This window comes from Exophiala aquamarina, assembly GCF_000709125.1.
Source record: "Exophiala aquamarina CBS 119918 chromosome Unknown aczIA-supercont1.9, whole genome shotgun sequence".
Lineage (NCBI taxonomy): Eukaryota > Fungi > Ascomycota > Eurotiomycetes > Chaetothyriales > Herpotrichiellaceae > Exophiala > Exophiala aquamarina.
In genome coordinates, this window is record NW_013550579.1 from 938406 (window position 1) to 955142 (window position 16737).

The 16737-nt window shown below is 51.7% G+C and overlaps 6 protein-coding genes across 6 annotated transcripts; 2 read left to right on the plus strand and 4 right to left on the minus strand.

The window, feature by feature from the left end:
* Positions 1-428: 428 nt before the first annotated feature.
* A1O9_09304 (aldose 1-epimerase) lies at positions 429-1652 on the minus strand (the record flags this gene model as incomplete). The annotated part of the gene is made up of 1 exon (XM_013401997.1): positions 429-1652. The coding sequence occupies one exon, from the start codon at positions 1650-1652 to the stop codon at positions 429-431; it is 1224 nt and encodes a 407-aa protein (XP_013257451.1).
* An 897-nt stretch (positions 1653-2549) lies between these two features.
* Positions 2550-4046, minus strand: A1O9_09305 (uncharacterized protein; the record flags this gene model as incomplete). Its single annotated transcript, XM_013401998.1, has 2 exons — positions 2550-3566; positions 3621-4046. 2 exons carry the CDS (start codon positions 4044-4046, stop codon positions 2550-2552), a joined length of 1443 nt encoding a protein of 480 aa, XP_013257452.1.
* Positions 4047-4980: 934 nt separating this feature from the next.
* A1O9_09306 (uncharacterized protein) lies at positions 4981-6342 on the plus strand (the record flags this gene model as incomplete). Its single annotated transcript, XM_013401999.1, has 2 exons — positions 4981-5448; positions 5503-6342. The coding sequence occupies 2 exons, from the start codon at positions 4981-4983 to the stop codon at positions 6340-6342; spliced, it is 1308 nt and encodes a 435-aa protein (XP_013257453.1).
* A 2931-nt stretch (positions 6343-9273) lies between these two features.
* A1O9_09307 (uncharacterized protein) lies at positions 9274-11067 on the plus strand (the record flags this gene model as incomplete). Its single annotated transcript, XM_013402000.1, has 2 exons — positions 9274-9531; positions 9748-11067. 2 exons carry the CDS (start codon positions 9274-9276, stop codon positions 11065-11067), a joined length of 1578 nt encoding a protein of 525 aa, XP_013257454.1.
* Positions 11068-11467: 400 nt separating this feature from the next.
* On the minus strand, positions 11468-13603 carry A1O9_09308 (uncharacterized protein; the record flags this gene model as incomplete). Its single annotated transcript, XM_013402001.1, has 1 exon — positions 11468-13603. Exon 1 carries the CDS (start codon positions 13430-13432, stop codon positions 11468-11470), a length of 1965 nt encoding a protein of 654 aa, XP_013257455.1. The 5' UTR covers positions 13433-13603.
* A 399-nt stretch (positions 13604-14002) lies between these two features.
* A1O9_09309 (uncharacterized protein) lies at positions 14003-16114 on the minus strand (the record flags this gene model as incomplete). The annotated part of the gene is made up of 4 exons (XM_013402002.1): positions 14003-15011; positions 15066-15190; positions 15248-15543; positions 15601-16114. 4 exons carry the CDS (start codon positions 16112-16114, stop codon positions 14003-14005), a joined length of 1944 nt encoding a protein of 647 aa, XP_013257456.1.
* Positions 16115-16737: the final 623 nt, after the last annotated feature.

A 16737-nucleotide genomic window follows, 5' to 3' on the forward strand; every position in this document is an offset into this window, starting at 1 on the left:
ATCGAACCGTGAGTCTGTGTGGAAATTGGTTGTGGTTGGACTGCGTGCGCCTATCGGCACATGATTTGAAAGAGGATAATTATCGTTGACATCAACGGAATAGTCGAGCTCTTCTCTCGTCTATGTACTTACGCATCTAATTCTCTAACGCATAAAATAAATGCTGGCAACTGATGCATACGCTGAAACAACAGCCTGGGCCTGAACCCATATTTTCTGGTTGAGTTCAATGTTTGTTTACGATGACGTCGCTTTGAGAGCTTGTGATTGGCTGTAAAGAACACGCGACTTTTGTTTGGCCCCTTCGCTCTGACCCCAGCGCTTTTTTTTCCATTATTAGACAATAACCCTCGAGTTAGCTTGCCCATTCATTATATCTCATTCTCATCATAAGTATCTTCTTATGCTCCGTTCCGACATCCCATCTTCTAAAAGGTAGAGAAGTCATAGGTTCCATAGTTCACTGCGGGTCCGCTCTCGGGTGAGAAGATCTCAAGATCGGTAACTCCCCACTCGGGGTTGTTGATTCCGTCAATCCACACTTGGGGCTCGATGGCTATGCATCCGTATTTGTTGACAAACTCCGAAGCGGTTGTGCTTCCATTGTTTCTATCCTGTTGGCTCTGCTTGACAGCGATGTTGCCCTTCTGGCCATTACAGGTGTAGATCTGCATGCCAATCTGGTTGGTCGAGATGTCCATCTGAATGCCAGTGGTGTCTGACCAAATGGACAAGACTGGATAGCCCGTCGAGGTGGCGCCTGCATCGACTGGTCTATCATTGATGAAGGCGTTGTCGACTCCTGTGCAATTGTTTCCACACAGACCTTGGGCACCCTTGATAGATTCACCAAGCAGCTTTGGAGAAGTAAAGTCTAGTGCAGGCACGGTATCGACAGTGCCAATAGCACCAGTGGGGATAAGGATAGGGTCGACCTCGATGTATCGATCCGCATAGGGCATCCACAATTTAGTATCGTTCAACATGGTCTCTTCCTTGAAAGCATTTAAATTCCAGTAGAAATGTGTTGCTAGCATAATAGGTGTTGGCTCGTCGAGGGCATGGGACACGAGTGAGGTGGTAAGTCGCGGTCGCATTTCTCCTTGTGGGCCACTTGGATAAGCCGCCACTGTATAGGTAGCAACTGTAAGGACGGTTCCCGGGAAGCCTTCAAATCCAGTGTCAAGCAGACTAAATGAGATGCTTGAGCTTGACGCCGACACGACCGTCCAGTTCCTTTGGTCATATCCTACAAGACCTCCATGGAGGGTGTCGGAGCCGTTGTTCTCGTTCTGTGGGATCTGGTAGGTATTTCCGTCAATGGTAAAGGTGCCATTCTTGATGCGATTGGCATATCGACCAACAATGGCACCGAAGAAGGTGTGGTTGTTTTCCGAGTCGATCACATACTCTGCGCCGGTATCATAGCCGGGGGTAACGTCCTGTTCAGCTCCATCTCGATCAGGCACGAGGAGAGAGATCAGACGGGCGCCATATGGAATGAACTTGGCCGTAATGTTCTCTGCTGCGATGGTGTAAATCGCTAAAGGATCATCTGTCGAGGACGGGCCGCCGGTGTGTGTGGGAGACTGTGCATTGACTGGAGCTATGGCGGCGCAAGCGACGATGGCTTGGATCAGGTGAGACCACATTTTGAGCTATTTTATTGATTCTTGGGCCTCTTGGATGGCAGTGTGCTTGCGACAAGAACATCAAGTGAGCTTGCGGTTGCGAAATTATAAAGAATTTCCCCAAACATCCCAACGGGGTGCGGTGTGGTGCGGACCCTGCTATACTTGGGGGAATTCTGTCACCTCATGTTGCGACATGTGGTCATCGGGTGGGCAACGCAGTGCTGCGGTGGATGTCACGGAGCCCGCCATGGATTGAAGCGAGAGGTTGAGCAGCGAGCAGCGAGCAACGAGCAAGCTCTGGGTGCAGCTCTAGGAGCTGGGAACGGAACCTGGAAAGAAGCTCTATAGCGTGCGGGGAGTTGGTGGGCAGCCATCTTGATGCAGTAAATGCCCTGTCGATCTGGGGAAAATCCTTTAGCATGAATGGCACGATGTCACGGTGGAGGATGTGGAGGAGCAGAATTGACCGTCCGTATTCGCTCATTTGAGGCCGTGGATCACCGTTCTCAATACAACCATGCTCGATGATGTACCAGGTACGGACTTGTAATCCTCCCACAAACTCCAATCGTCCGCCACCGGCTTCTTGCCAGCTTCGGCTACGAGTCTATGACTGATTACGGCTAAACTTCTGACTTCTTCTGGAATGCATGTGTATGTACGAGGGACCCCCGTTCCAATTGTCATTCTCTTATGGGGCCAATCATCGTGACATCGTAAAGTACATTGAGTCGGCCGCGGTGTTGGCGACTGGGCTCGGAAAATCTCCTTCTGATGCCGTACTCTGGGTGTGTAAGCCACCCCAGACTTTGCCCATGTAATCGCGGCCCGCCGGAGTGACCACCACGTCGTTTGGATGGCCGGTCCATCCATCACAAGCTACAGCATTTACCCCGGCTTCCCTCCCAGCCTTCTTCAGACCTTTGGAGCCGTTCGTGCGTCGACATCCACCATGTGAATGTCCAGGTACACCGGCCAGTCCGGCGCAAGATTGCTTCGGGATTCCGAGAGAGGTTTGAGCGCTTCTTCGATAACCTTCCTGTCGACTTGCCCAGGTGCTTGTGATTCGCCCTGTTGGATCTTCAGCATGTCCTCATCGATTTCCTGCTCCATCAGACGACTCGGTTGAGGGAGGAACGTCCCAGCTCGACCTTGGTGGGTGTGCAGGGTCGCGTACGGCAGTGCAGGGCGTGTAGCTGCCTTGTCTGCCAGGTCACTGAGCGAGTTGAGGCCACCCAGACCACCAGTGGTCCTTGTAGACCTCGTGATATGCACGTTGTGGCTTGCTGAACGTTCCATCTCGGGCGCTCCAAGCTCTTCATCCTCCTCCGAGCCCGACTCGTCATCTGAGCCTTCATGCTTGTCTGCATCGTCTCGTCCACGCCTTCGAGTATTGCCTGTTTCACCCTCCTTGCGTGATGTTGTAAAGAAATGCCGAGCTGCAATTTGCGCCTGGTGAGATTGAAAATTGAGTTCCTTGTCGGTGAAGAGGGTGTGGACAGAGTAGACAGGTGCAGTTTGGGGCGCAAGCCCTGCTCGAGAGCGTTCTGCGGGGGTTGAGATACCATTTCGTGAGGGTGATCCAACGTCTTCATCGACGAATTTTCGCTTGCGTTTGCTGGTAGCATCCCCGACTCCATTGAGGTCCTCTTGTTCTCGATGTCGGGTGAATCTTGTTTTCCGACTGACTGGTTGGCTTCCTGGACTAGCAGGATTCGTAATACTAAATTGGCTAGGATGGAGAAGTAGAGCGTTGGTGTCTGCGATATCCAGTTGTTCCTTCTCTTTCATAAGCCTTTGTCTCTTGTTCGACAGGGCTTGGAAGAGTCGCTCTCGTAGGGTGGAGGTCATGTGTTCACACTCCTCGGCGGCCAAGTGGAGTCTGTAGTCGCATTCATACTGGAGGCGTTCCAGACGAGCGTTGTGATTGTTCTAGTGTCGAATGTCAGCGACGGAATACACCTCGCAGGATGGGAGATAACGTACCATTAGCTGGATAAGGGCGAGTTCTTTGGCTTCCTTGGCATCGTTGACTTCATGGACGAATTCTGCATACCATTTACCCGCGAGAGAAGACATTTGCGACTGATAAGGGGTGCCGGATGCTGCTAGTTCTGCAATTCGAGCGACCTCTTCAGGTGAATCCTCAAGAGGCTCGGGGTCGTACGGGTCAGCCTGCGATATGAGGCTCATGTCGGTTTGGAGAGCAATGAGTTGTTCACGATAATGCTGTTCTCGATTAGAAGACAGCTCGTGATAGAGCTCTTGCTGGTGAGCGACATGTTGATTTCGACGTTTGTCTCGTTTAGACAAGGGTTGCGTAGGAGGCGTGGGCGAACGATGGGGAGGGTACAAGGAGTTATCAGGATTCGCGTTGAGTGTGGGTGAGGTAGGGGAGGGTGAATATGCCATGATGACAGAGGCAAGCGATGCGGAGCGCCTTGCGCTGTCAGACTTGTCTCGAATATGGACTGACAGAGGCGGGCATGTAGTAGAACGAGGTGTTGAAGAAATGCGTGTCCTGGAGAGTTTTGGCAGAGGGAGGATCAGATGTGAACAGGGCACAGCGGAATGACATCGGCTGCTTCTCCAAATCTGGCTCTTCCGCCACGGGATGCAACTTAGCCGAGAATGTCTACGCGCTATCTCGCACTAAGAGACACTAAGAGACACTAGCGCCCACTAACAAGTTGCAGCATATTGATATTCTTCTTACAACCGGAACAATATCAGCTTGGGAGGCAATCCCTACCATTTACTTCTCTTGATGGGTTTAGAAACACGAATAGACATAAGCAGTCCAGAGTCCCGGTTTCAATTTCGACCACATCGGACGAAATCACAATTGGACTTCGATCTCGGTGTACCGAGTACTCGTGCCCTTAGAATCGCGCAAATATACAATCCTACAGATCTTAGCCAAACCCACAACGCCAGTCACAATACGAAGCTTCTCACAGTGATTCTCGTAGATCTTCCCAGAGTGCATGTATCCCAGTATTTGTTGCACGACGTTGACCTACTCGTAAGCGGACCAGCGATGTCCTTCTGATCTCATGCGGCGGGCCTCACCCCTGGACGGGAAATCCAGTAGCACCACACTTAATTACCCCTCGAACCCCTCCTTGAAGTGGAAACCAAGTATTTACCCACATATTATACACCCAGGGCCAGCCAACATCTGAATCTTGACCTCTGAATACATTCTCTGCCAACTTCAATTGCATCCCCAGCGTTCTTTGAGCGCTCCCAATTTCGTGGGAAGGAATAGTAGAGATATATTCAGCGGACACATCATTAATCATAGAGATACCTTACATCCAGCCGAGCTCGAGCCTCTACAGCAATGGCACCAACAACCATCATTCACTCGGTCCTCCTTTTTGACGGCAATTCGATTCACCAGGATGCTACAGTCTCTTTTGACTCCTCAACTGGATTGATTACCTCAGTGTCCAAGGGGACGCCGTCCTTCCCAGAGGGTGCCAATGTGGTCGATGGCTCAGGCCATACTCTTCTCCCTGGACTAATCGAATCGCACATGCATGTCCACGGCCTACATCTGCCAACAGGGTCTGATGAGAACGACATACTCCGTAGCCCACTGAGATGCGGTGTCACCACAGTGTGTGATATGCATTCGGACCTCGATGTTGTCAACAAATGGCGGAATCGCATCGCAGATGAATTGAAACAAGCCAGGTCTGGATGTGGCACTGTATCCCTATCGGATCTGCGAACTGCGCTTCTAGGAGCAACAATTCAAGGCGGGTGGCCTGGCCCGATCGTATTAGGCCCCAACCCAACAGATGAAGTAAATTCCTATTCCCCCCATGTGCTAACGTCCTTTAACTCTGACTTGCTGTAGTTGAAAGCTTATGTGAGCACGTGGCCCACCTTGACGGAAGCAAACGCGGCAGAATTTGTGAAGGAACACAAGGCTAATGGGGCAAACTACATCAAACTCATGCAAGAGAATTGCTGCTCTCTGGCGTTACCGACGAACTCCATTCCTTCCGCAACCCTCGAGCTGCAGACGGCTGTTGTCAAAGCAGCTCATGCCGAAGGCTTACCAGTCGTTGGACACGCAACCAGCCTAGAATCAACAGAAATCGTCCTCAATGCTGGTGCTGATGGCCTCACGCACACATTCATTGACCAAGCGCCACCTCAGAGCATCATCGATCTTTACAAAAAGACCAATGCATTCGTAATCCCGACCCTCGTGGTCTTGAGCAGTTTGACCGGAGAGTTCCAAGAAGAAAGAGAACGATTTGCAGAAATCGCATCTAAGCGTCGCGCAATCGATCAAGGCACCAAAGAGAATATGCTTGAATTCCTCGGATTAAAGGCGCCCGAGGCCAAGATGGAGTACGCCTTCCAAACCATCACAAAGCTGAGACGAGAAGGCATCGACGTCGTCGCTGGGACGGACGCTGTTGCCGGTCTCAAAGGAACAGCCATTGGGCCCAGTCTCTGGCAGGAGCTTGAATGGTATGTCCAGAAATGTGGGTTCAGTGTACCCGACGCCTTGAAGTCCGCCACCGCCACTCCCGCTAAGCGTTTCGGTTTCCACGATCGCGGAGTTGTGGCTGAGGGTAAGAGAGCAGATCTTGTACTTGTCAAAGGAAATGTGACCGAGAAGTTGCAGAGACTTTGGGAAGGAGAGGGCATTGTAGCTGTATGGAAGGAAGGTTTCAAGGCTTGAATCCCTTCTTCGCGGTTCACTTTTGCCAAGACCCAAATATCAAACAGTCAACACGTCTAGCAGCTTTCATTCCTGCTTCATCACTTCTATCCTGTCATCAGGTTGGCGTCTGTATTCATTTTTCATCACATACATGCCTCGTCACTTCCGCCGTGAAACAACCCACACGTGACTACTACACCGAGCATTTCATTGCAAAGGGGTTAACGCATATATAGCTGCCCGTATGCAACTGCCACCTATACCAAATGCCTGGTGCTACTGTTGACCAAGCTATGTCGGAGCAGTGATGGTACCCTTGGTGGCATTGGCGTCAAATTTGAAAAGTGCCCTTCATCATGCTCACAAGATGTCCCGCTAGTAGAGGACTGGGGCCATCACAACAAACCCTGCCGGATGACAAGATAGGCTGATCAGACTCAATCCTGCCTCTATGGAGCATCTGGAAAACTGAGCTCAATGTGATTCAACACAATATTTATTTGACAGTGACAGAAAGGATGCTTTCGATCTTAATCAGTACTGCAGCGGTCAACCGATCTAGAATGGAAAGTGAACAGGCAATTCCCTTACTTCTATTGTCTTGCTACGACAGAACTACAACCATATTTCATCGTCCAACCATCGAGACCAACGAGTGTTCTTGACCGGTTGTTTTAAGGATGCTTGGAGTGTGGACACCGGGCTGGGGCCGCCGCCTACTAAGCTTGCTCTTTGATCGCAAGCCTGGCGATGAGACGCTGTCGCCAGATGACGAAGGCAACATCGCGAGCAATGCAAGCCAGCTTGGCTTGCTTTCTGCATCTAATCATCTGGCATTTCGCCTCCCAATTGTGATCCCTGAAGATGTCGCTGACGACGCTCCTGACGTTCCTGTTGACCGTACTCTTGTCGACATTCCTAAATCAGCACAATCTCGGGCAGCAGTGGGGGATGACAAAGAATTGTATCCGAAGGGTTGCGAAGCGCTGGCCAAGTACAGAGAGATTGGCGGTCGTTTTCTTTGGTTCCGAAGATCGTTGACAGAATTTCCAGCCGGGCTAGATTCCACAGGCGGCGGTCACCCTTTTCTAGTGGTTGATTGCCAGATTTGTTGTGGAACGGGTAAAGCTTTGCTGGGGGTCTGCATGGTATGTGATTATTCCATCCTGAACAACGAAAATTTAACAAAGCATAGGTTAGATCGTTTTCCAGCGCATCTCCGGAAAGGGCACGAAGAATCGCAGATGCAGACAAATACTTGATTCCGATCTGGCCAAATGCTAAGAGTGCCTCCGCAAATCCGCCGATAGTACATATCGAATGTAACAAGACTACTCCTCGACTCAGCTGGATCAACGCAAATAAAATCTTCTACATCAAAGAAGAATGCTTTTGGACTGAGAAAAGCGGAAAATGGGGAGAGCTGCGGCTTCAACGCGGTGGCGTTCGATTGATTCGCGACGTGTTGCGGGACAATGCAAATTCAGGAATCAAGCAGCCCCCATCAATGCCTCTTGTCAGAGAAGGTGTAAACCTGGACAACAATATGCAGAAGGCCACAAGTAAGGCGGAGGATGTACCATCAGCTGAAGTCACCGCACTTCCCACTCACCAGAAGAAGTCTCACTCACCTGAAAATGCAGCGCTTACGCCTACGGAACCAACATCTGGCCCAGATATACCAGAATCTATGCAGAGTTCAACTAGATCAGCCGCTGTCCTGATATCCCCTTCGAGGACCCTTGTCGATGCCACACTCAAGGTTCCCGCTGTCACAGCCAATGACGTCTCTACTCCCTCAGGAGACAAGTTGGAGTCCACAGCCAACGGCCTAGCAGGTGTGGAAAGGAGACTTATATCATTCAGCAACCGACTCGGGTTCATGCAAGCAACCAACGTGACGACGGATGTGGAATTGGGCCATGCAGAACCAGTGACATTCCGAGAGATGCTGGAATTCCATTGGCAAGATTCATCCCTGCAACGCATGTGGGAGCAACTGTGGACCTGGATCGATGCCGCAAGCTAATTCCAGAGAAAAGAAATGGTTCCTCAAGCTTGGATACTTTTAATCTGAGTTTGTGCGTTGCCACTTTGACTCTGTTGGTCAGCGGCGGTCCTTTTGGCGGGAAGATAGGCAGGGAGAATATCTGGTCTCAACAATGTTGATGGGAAGTGACCCGCATCGCAAAGCATGAGCAGATGAAGGGGCAGAGAAGCGTGGAACCAGCTTCAGATCAGACCGGGCCCTCGATGTGATACTTACCAGGTTAGTTTGTGGAAGCCAACAGCGTACAGGGATTCCAATTGCCGAGCTCCCAACCCAAGAAACTGGATACTTGCAGACAAATCGAATTCTCCATCCACATCCACCCACTCCTCCATCCCAGCTTCTCCAAGCCACGCATCATTGCATTATCCATCTCAGATGGAATGACTGCAGGACCCGGTTTCGCGCGTGCCGGATGTTTCCTTTCCCTTTCCGCGAGGGACGTTCCCATATGCACCTAAAAGCACCACATTTACGAGCAATGCCCATCTTTCTTCAACGGCCGTCTTTCTGATCCTAGTCATGGGTGGAGTGTTAATCTTTTCCTACCCCAAACTACTACTGGCTCCAATCACCTTGTTTTCAAGTTTTTCGTTTATCGCGTGGACCGCTCGGCCCATTATACTAGGGATGACTAGTATGCGTTTTGCTGAGCTGTCACTTCGTCTTAAACCACTAGCTAGGAAACTCAATCTGCACTTGCCACGACAACCTGCCGTGAGGATGGCGGGGTGTTCGAGGGGTTTATCATGCTGTGCTACGCACGTCTCATGTCCATGAGATTCACCCCTCAAGCAACCCATTCGACAGAACATCATCCTAAGCAATAATCTCGACAAGGGACAGTGACACCCAGCTCATCAATTAAGCTCGCATTGCCAACCCAATTCCCAAGCATGATGCTAGACAACAAAGAAGAAGATCTCGAGCGACTCGCAGAGCTCTGCCTCTCAACGGCGAAACAGATCAAGGAGCACCTGGCATCGACCGGGCATCCACAGATGACGTTTGATCAGAATGGACCGCAGTTCTTCCCTCAGGACAGCAGCCCCATGGAGATCCAGCTGGCGAGGTTGAATCTCCGTGCCGCAGCCAAAAGGCTGCACGATCTCGTTTCGGGACCCGACGAGGTTGTCGTTTGGAACACTTATGATATTGTGAGTGCCTCTCCCATCTTCTACCTAGCCTATCAACAACAGGGCAGAGGGTGATCAGGAGTCGGGGCCTTGTCGCCTGTGTCACAAACCGCGCAGGTTTACACCACGATGCCACCACGAAACATGGCCATTTCACTCTGTGGACTGCCCCAACCAGCTTTGCTGGATTTGAATGAATGAAAATGAAATCAGACGACTGACTTACCACCACCACAGACCCACGACTTGAACGCATTCCGCTACGCAGCAGAATACTCGATCGCTGCCGCCGTGCCGCTCAACTCGACGATCAGCTACAGCGACCTCGCCACCAAACTCTCACTGGACCGCAAACAGCTACGCCAAATGTTACGCCAGCTAATCCAGATCCACGTGTTCAGTGAGCCCACTCTCAACCAAGTCTCGCACACCGCCTCGTCCAAACTACTGATCACGCACGAGGGTGTGGCGGCGTTCAACGGGTACATCGCACGGGACGTGTTCCCGATGGCGGCGAAGCAGTTCGAGGCGCTGGAGCACTTCGGGCACGGCAACCCGCACCCGCACGAGGCCGGGCTCAACTTCGCGTGCAAGACCAATCTACCGATGTTCGCCTACTACGAGCAGCCCGAGCAGGCCGGCGTGCGCGAGCGTTTCTCGAAGCTTATGACTTACGCCTCGTCGTTCCCGGCACTGTCGAACTCGCATCTCACGGCGGGCTTCCGCTGGAGCACCCTCCCGCCGGGGAGCACCATCGTCGACATCGCGGGCAACGTGGGCCACTGCAGCATCGCGATCGCACGGGCGACGGACCCGACCGTGAAGCTCGTGGTGCAGGACCTGCCGCAGATCGTTGCGCGCGCCAAGGACCCCGCGACGAGCGTGGTCCCCGCGGACCTGCGCGACCGCTTCACGTTCATGGAACACGACTTCTACACCCCGCAGCCGATCCAAGGCGCGGCCGTGTATTTCCTGCGCATGATCATGCACGACTACTCGGACGCGTACTGCTGGAAGATCCTGCGCCAGATCGTGCCTGCCATGGGCCCCGACAGTCGGATTGTCATCATGGATCAGGTCTCGCCGCCTGTGGGAGTGCTGCCGACGGCCATAGAGCGCATGATGCGCACCCAGGATCTGCAGATGATGCTGCTCTTGAACGCGAGGGAGAGGGATATTGGCGAATGGAATGATTTGGTGGCGGGGATTTCACAGCAGGAGGAGGGCGCGGGGAAGATTGAAGCCGTCGAGACTGCTGCTAATAGTGTAGTCGAGCCTGAGGAGCCCAAGACTGAGGAGCCCAAGACTGAGGAGCCCAAGACTGAGGAGCCCAAGACTGAAGAGCCCAAGAACGAGGAAGCAAAAGCCGAAGACTCTACGAGTGAAACCAACAGCGCACCGGCGGCGCCCGGCGGCACGGCTACTGCAGAAGCTCCTCGCGGTCCCCCAGCCAAGAGACTGGAGATCAAGAACATCGTCAGCCCACCGGGGACGATGATGAGTTTGATAGAGATTGGATTCGTGGCTGAAAACGGGACGGGTGGAGGTTCTGTTTAGGTGGGACTGAGGAGACCGCTGGACCCTGTGACCGTGGAGCACGGACCTGCTGGGGTGTGGCGATCGGTGCCATGATAGAGCTAGGGAACAGAGATAGAAACAGGGATGACTTGGTCATGAATTCATTTTGTACAGAGACTTGCGATGGAGTGGGCGAGGACACCTATATAGAGCTCAAACCCATCCATTCTCCATTTCCATCAGTTCCACCAACAGCACCAAGAACAGCAGCAGCACTCCCACGGGGCAAGAGAAGTGGGCGAGGACACGCTATAGAGCTCGAACCCAACTTCATCCTCCGCGTCCTCCTTGTGATTATTAGCAACTAGAGAAGTGGGCGAGGACACACTAGTAGAGCTCAAACCCATCTTCCGTCATTCTGAAAAAATAAATTGTAAACTTAAACCTTCAACTGAGCCGGATCAGTGATCCAAAGGACTCGTTTTCCTTCCGCACGGGCCTCTCTGTCGGCCTCGATTCCTTCGTCAAACTCCTTGTTCCAGAAAGCAATGGAGTCGTTTGTATCTTTCTGTGTCCAGTTCTGTCGGACCAGTTCTGCAATGTATGAGCTTGCAACACCAGCTTCTTCGTAGGTCTGCACTGCGACGTTGTCGAAGATGTTCTTCGCCCAGTCGTCATACTGATGTTCGCGTTGGTAATCTGTCATGCCGTCTTCGCCGACAGTCGTGTTGTCTAACTCTTCCCGGCCAAGTGGCTTGAATGCGGGTTCTTCCATGATTGTAGACTCTTCCATGATTATGTTGGGCTCGTAATGAGGCCGAAAGTTTGTTGGCCCTGGCGTTGATGTCTGGATGTTCGATTCCGTGAAATCGCCAGTCGTTTCCCCAGCTGCCAACGGGGGAGAAGAAGACCGTGATCGTGCTGGCTCGCCGTGCGATAGGCGTGAGGATCTGACGGGCTTATACTTCTGTGCCTCGGACCTAGCCTTGTTGAGTCTGATCTCTTGTGAGTCATTGGCAAGAATGCTGTCAGGATGACCGGCATACGATGAGATCGCACTTGATGATGACGGTAGAGGCAGTTCTGCATGAGCCATTCTCGGTGTGCTTGGTTGTGGAGGAACATTGGTTTGCGCCTCACATTCTCTCTGCTCTTTCTCAAGTAGTGATAACTCGCTGTCATCAAAATCATCATACTCGTCAGCCTCAGGGAGCCGGAAGCGACCAGGCGAGGGGTTTGCAAGGGATGGACGCCAACTCTTGTCATTTGGATCGAAAACATTATTATCGAGTTCAAATCGAGGGGTCTCGTTCTTTTGGGTATTGTCGAGGGTTGTTGGAGAGAGGATGCTTCGTGGATTGTTCATCGAGACACTTGAGTCAGAAGCAGCCGAATTGTCAGAAAACACACTGCCGTGGTACTGTCCAGCTGGTCCATATGACCCGTAGACATGTTTGACGGCTGTATTGGGATTGAACATGACTGACTTGCCAGAGCGTCCAATGGTTGCGTTCTGTCGTAATGCTGATCGGAGAGGAGTTTGAGGTTGAAGGATATTCTTCGTGGGTGTCGTTGGCTCTACATTCGAGTCAACATCCTCGATATCATGGTCAACGTCGAGATAACTATCGTCAATCCCAAAGCCACCTGCTTTGGGTCCGGGTGTCTTGCCATCCAGAGATGCCAGCTTTCTCTTGTTGGAGCCCGGCATCGCTTCGAATTCCACTTCTACTTCTCTTGCCTTCGCAGCCAAGAATGCTTGTCCTGACTTGGTCTCACCGTAACGACGGCGTTTAAAGTACTGATCGTATGCTGCCTGGTGGACGTGAGGAGGGGGCGGACCTTCTGGCGATTTAGGCGGAGAGGTTTCGTCAAGGCCCGGGAATAGGGTTTGTTGTGAAGGCGGGGGTGGAGGGGGTTCATTCACTTCCTGCGCTGCCTCGGTGTTAGATTTAGTCGGAGAGGAGGCCTTGAAGAGCCCAAAGATCTTCTTGACACTTCCAAAGATACCAGGCTGGCTGGAATTACTCTGTTGTTTCGGGGTTTGTGGAGGGGCTTCGTCCGTGTCCTTTGCGTCGATCTTCTCGTCCGCCGTGGGCTTGAGGATTTGGGAGTAGAATGGCGACTCGCGTAGGGGTTCGGCAGAGGGGGGATTGTGAATGAAACCGGTTGGGGAATCCAGAATCGAAATCTTGGGGGGAACAGAGAGCGCAGATCGGGTCCTCCAAGTTGAAGAAAAGAAGGGTTTGGCTCTGGGCGGCGGGGTGATGGCATTGCGGGCGCGCTTGGACGAGGATTCAGGCTCCTCCCCGGCCTCTCGACGTCGCTTTCCTGTGGGAGTCTCTGGGAAACTTGTCAGATCTATGTCTGTCTGGGTACCAACATCCTTGTATCGGGGGGGCATCGGGTCCGTCCCCTTGTCCACAAATTCAATGGGAAGAGAGGGCAGATCAACACGCGGTGGGCGCTCATAGCGATGAGCAGGATTTCTAGAAGCAGGATTTCGCTCACGTTTGGGAGGAACATATTCAGAAAAGCCCTCGGGCCTTGCACCTTGTCCACGCGTGTGGACGGCCATGATTGCGGCGATGATGGGATAGGAGGGAACGGGGATGGCAAGAGGGATGAAAGAGTGTGAGAAATATGAAGTAAACAAAACGTGAAGCGGTGAATTAAGTCTGGCAGAAAGTGAAAGCAGTCTTCAGTGATGCCTCAGTGAAGCGCAATTGAATTCGAAGTGAAGTCTATATGCTTCTTTGGGACTAGTACAAACACAGTCTTGGCATTAATGGCATCTACCCCGGATTCAATAAGAGTGCTCAATAACAGGATACTACCATCTGTCACAGCGACGCACGTCTTAATTAACATCAACGCGCCCTAAGAAGGAAAGCGACATCGACTGATGTAGTATACTTTTAGTAACCGTGCGTGAAAACTATCCACGATGTCCTCCGTCGAAGCAATGGCTCTCCTAATTTTCCAACCAGCATGCCCCTATCCCTCGAGGAGACCGCGATACAAATGGTAAAGTGTCCCGGGCATCCTTTAGGATCAGATGCTCCACGACATCGACTTTCTCATTGCCACCCTGCCGACCATCCGCATCTAATGTCTTTGGCGCGCCTATGATCCAAAGCCCTGTTCCAGCCCATCGCTGCTGTCTTGCGATGGTGGTAATCCAGTCGTCTTTCCAACGTTCAGCAAGCTCCTCGTGCCAAAACATGCCCATCTGATCCTTCAAATTAGACTCTAATACATTCCAGCCGCTTGTGATGTAGCTGTTGTCTTCAAAGCGTGACTCGTCGCCACTTCCGACTCGAAGAGCTAAGTCTAGACTGACCAGGATGACATGCCCTTTCCTCCGAACATAGCCGTCGAGGTGCTGCAATAGGTAGCTGCCCATGACGAGAGCTGACCATGCCACGAGCACTCTGAGATCTGAACCGTCCGATAAGCCCCTCAGCTTCTTGTTCAGGAACGTTTGTGCTACGTCACTGAGTGGAGGAACATTAGGAGGGGTGGTAAAACCGAGGATCGATGATTTATCTAGCAGCCTGCTACTAATCTCGTTCGGAAGGCTTACCCCGGAATTAGTACTTTGACACCTGAGCTGCAGGCAGAATGCCACGAGACCGCAACAAAGCTGCGATTCAACTGCGGATAAGTCTTCACAGACCAGTATTTGACTGATTTGATCACTCAGACTAGCGAGTTCTGCTGCCAGCCTTGACCTGGGGAGGGACTTTTTCGACTTTTGCTGGACCAGCAATGTGTGCAGGATACCTGCTAAACAAAGGCTTCCTGGGGTCAGGTTTGCCTCGACAAAAGGAAATGCTGGAATCATTTTCTCCTTTGGTTTGGAAAACCCTCCTTGAGAAGGTGGTGATTGTCTCAAATATCCACCAGACGACGGTGGTCCCTGCATCGAAGGGTCCCTAAGGTGGTCCCGCTCGCTTCTATATGCATGGACGGCTTTCCAACTATTCTGCAGTCAGCGGGATTGTCTATCATAGTGGGCGGGACGGCCTACATACCATCTCAGATGGTTTGAATTGATGCGCGAGATATCTGTTCCAGGATTCGCGTCAATATATTGCTCCACCAGCCTTTGGTATGCTTCAATGTGGAGGTTAAAAGCCTCGCGCTCGTTTGTCATATACTAGGTAAAAGTTTGTCAGATATCGAAATGCAAATATGATAGATGAGAAACACTCACGGAAATGCTGAGCATTCTCCCAATGGTGAAAATCACTTCGACCTCAGCGAAAGACGTGGTGAAGTTGATGCGCTCGTATAACTTGGCCAAAGCGAGGCCACGGTGATACAGCATGAAAGGATCATCCGCAGCGTAATGTCCATGGCTGATCAACCATGCTGAGCGACTGACGGCGATGGTGGCATCAAAAAGCATTTCATCTTGCATGGCGATCGGCCAGCAGAGGTCCAATTGAGTGTTGTATCCTATGCAAGAATCAAAGAACCCGGACATATGTGGGCCCCATACATGGATATCTGTGATTTGTGGGGTCAGTAAAGGTGTTGGGACAACAAATGAGGACGTGGGCTCACGATAATCTACCATGTGCATGACAGTTCTAGCATTGGACGTGGGAAATGTATTGAATGGATCAATGCGCAGGCCGCCACTAAAGGCCACCGTTAGCCGTGCAACATCTCCCCCCTCAGGGGTCGCATCTTCCTCCCACTGAGACGGACTTTTGATCGCTAAAGTCGAGGACGAGGTCTGTGAAGCATGCACACGGTTGAGAAGAGATACCTGCCGATGATCTGCTGAGTTAAGGGCAGAGACAAAGGAGGGGCTCTCCTCGTTTGAGACAGGGGTGCTCGCGGCCGATCTCCATCCCACGAGACTCCTCGCATATTCAGCTCCTTGATGCGCCAACGCCTCCTGTCGTCGACGTTTCCCTGCGCTCTGAAACCTTCTTGCCTGGCTCGAGACTATCTTAGACCCTCCTCGAGGATAGGAAGAGGGTGTCTGCTGGATGAAGATGTGGCTCGGGCTGCTGCTTCGAGATTTTTCCTGTTTTCTAGCAGACTGCTGTAAGTGGTTTCTTCCTGCCATCGATTTTAGTATCGTCATGCGGCATCCTGGGTGATAGCTCAAGGTTCATATGTATGGCGTGGGAAAGTCGAGACTCTACTCTAGCACCACATGAATTGTGAATATTTCAAGGCTTTATTAAATCAGCGAACTGGGAATGAAATCCTTGAATCATGAGGCTCTGGGGGGGAGTATTTGTAATAGTACATGAACGAACGCATACTATGTAGGTGCGGAGGTCTTTACGGAAGGACTTATCGGGGGATCCATGAGTCAATGTTGTAGAACCCTTCATGACTCGAGTGGTGTGAAGAGATTTTCCTTTGTAGTGTGTAATGTAGCGTAGGGGGACTAGATATGCCCCCTAAGGCTCAGCCTTGAGGGCCATAATCTGACGCTATCTCGGTCCACACAGGGTGATGGCCGATTTAACGACGAATTTGGCAGTATATTGGCATGCGGGGTCCGATGTAAACCCGTATTCGATCGGGTGGGTGAAACAACCATTAGGATAGCCAGAATGTTCCACAGGACTACGAAGCACCTCCAATCGGGATGCTTGACGAGGCGCTGATCAACATAGCCTTCGGTGTCAGCACATCGGGATCCAGGGTTTGCATATGAGATCAATAACAGGATTGACT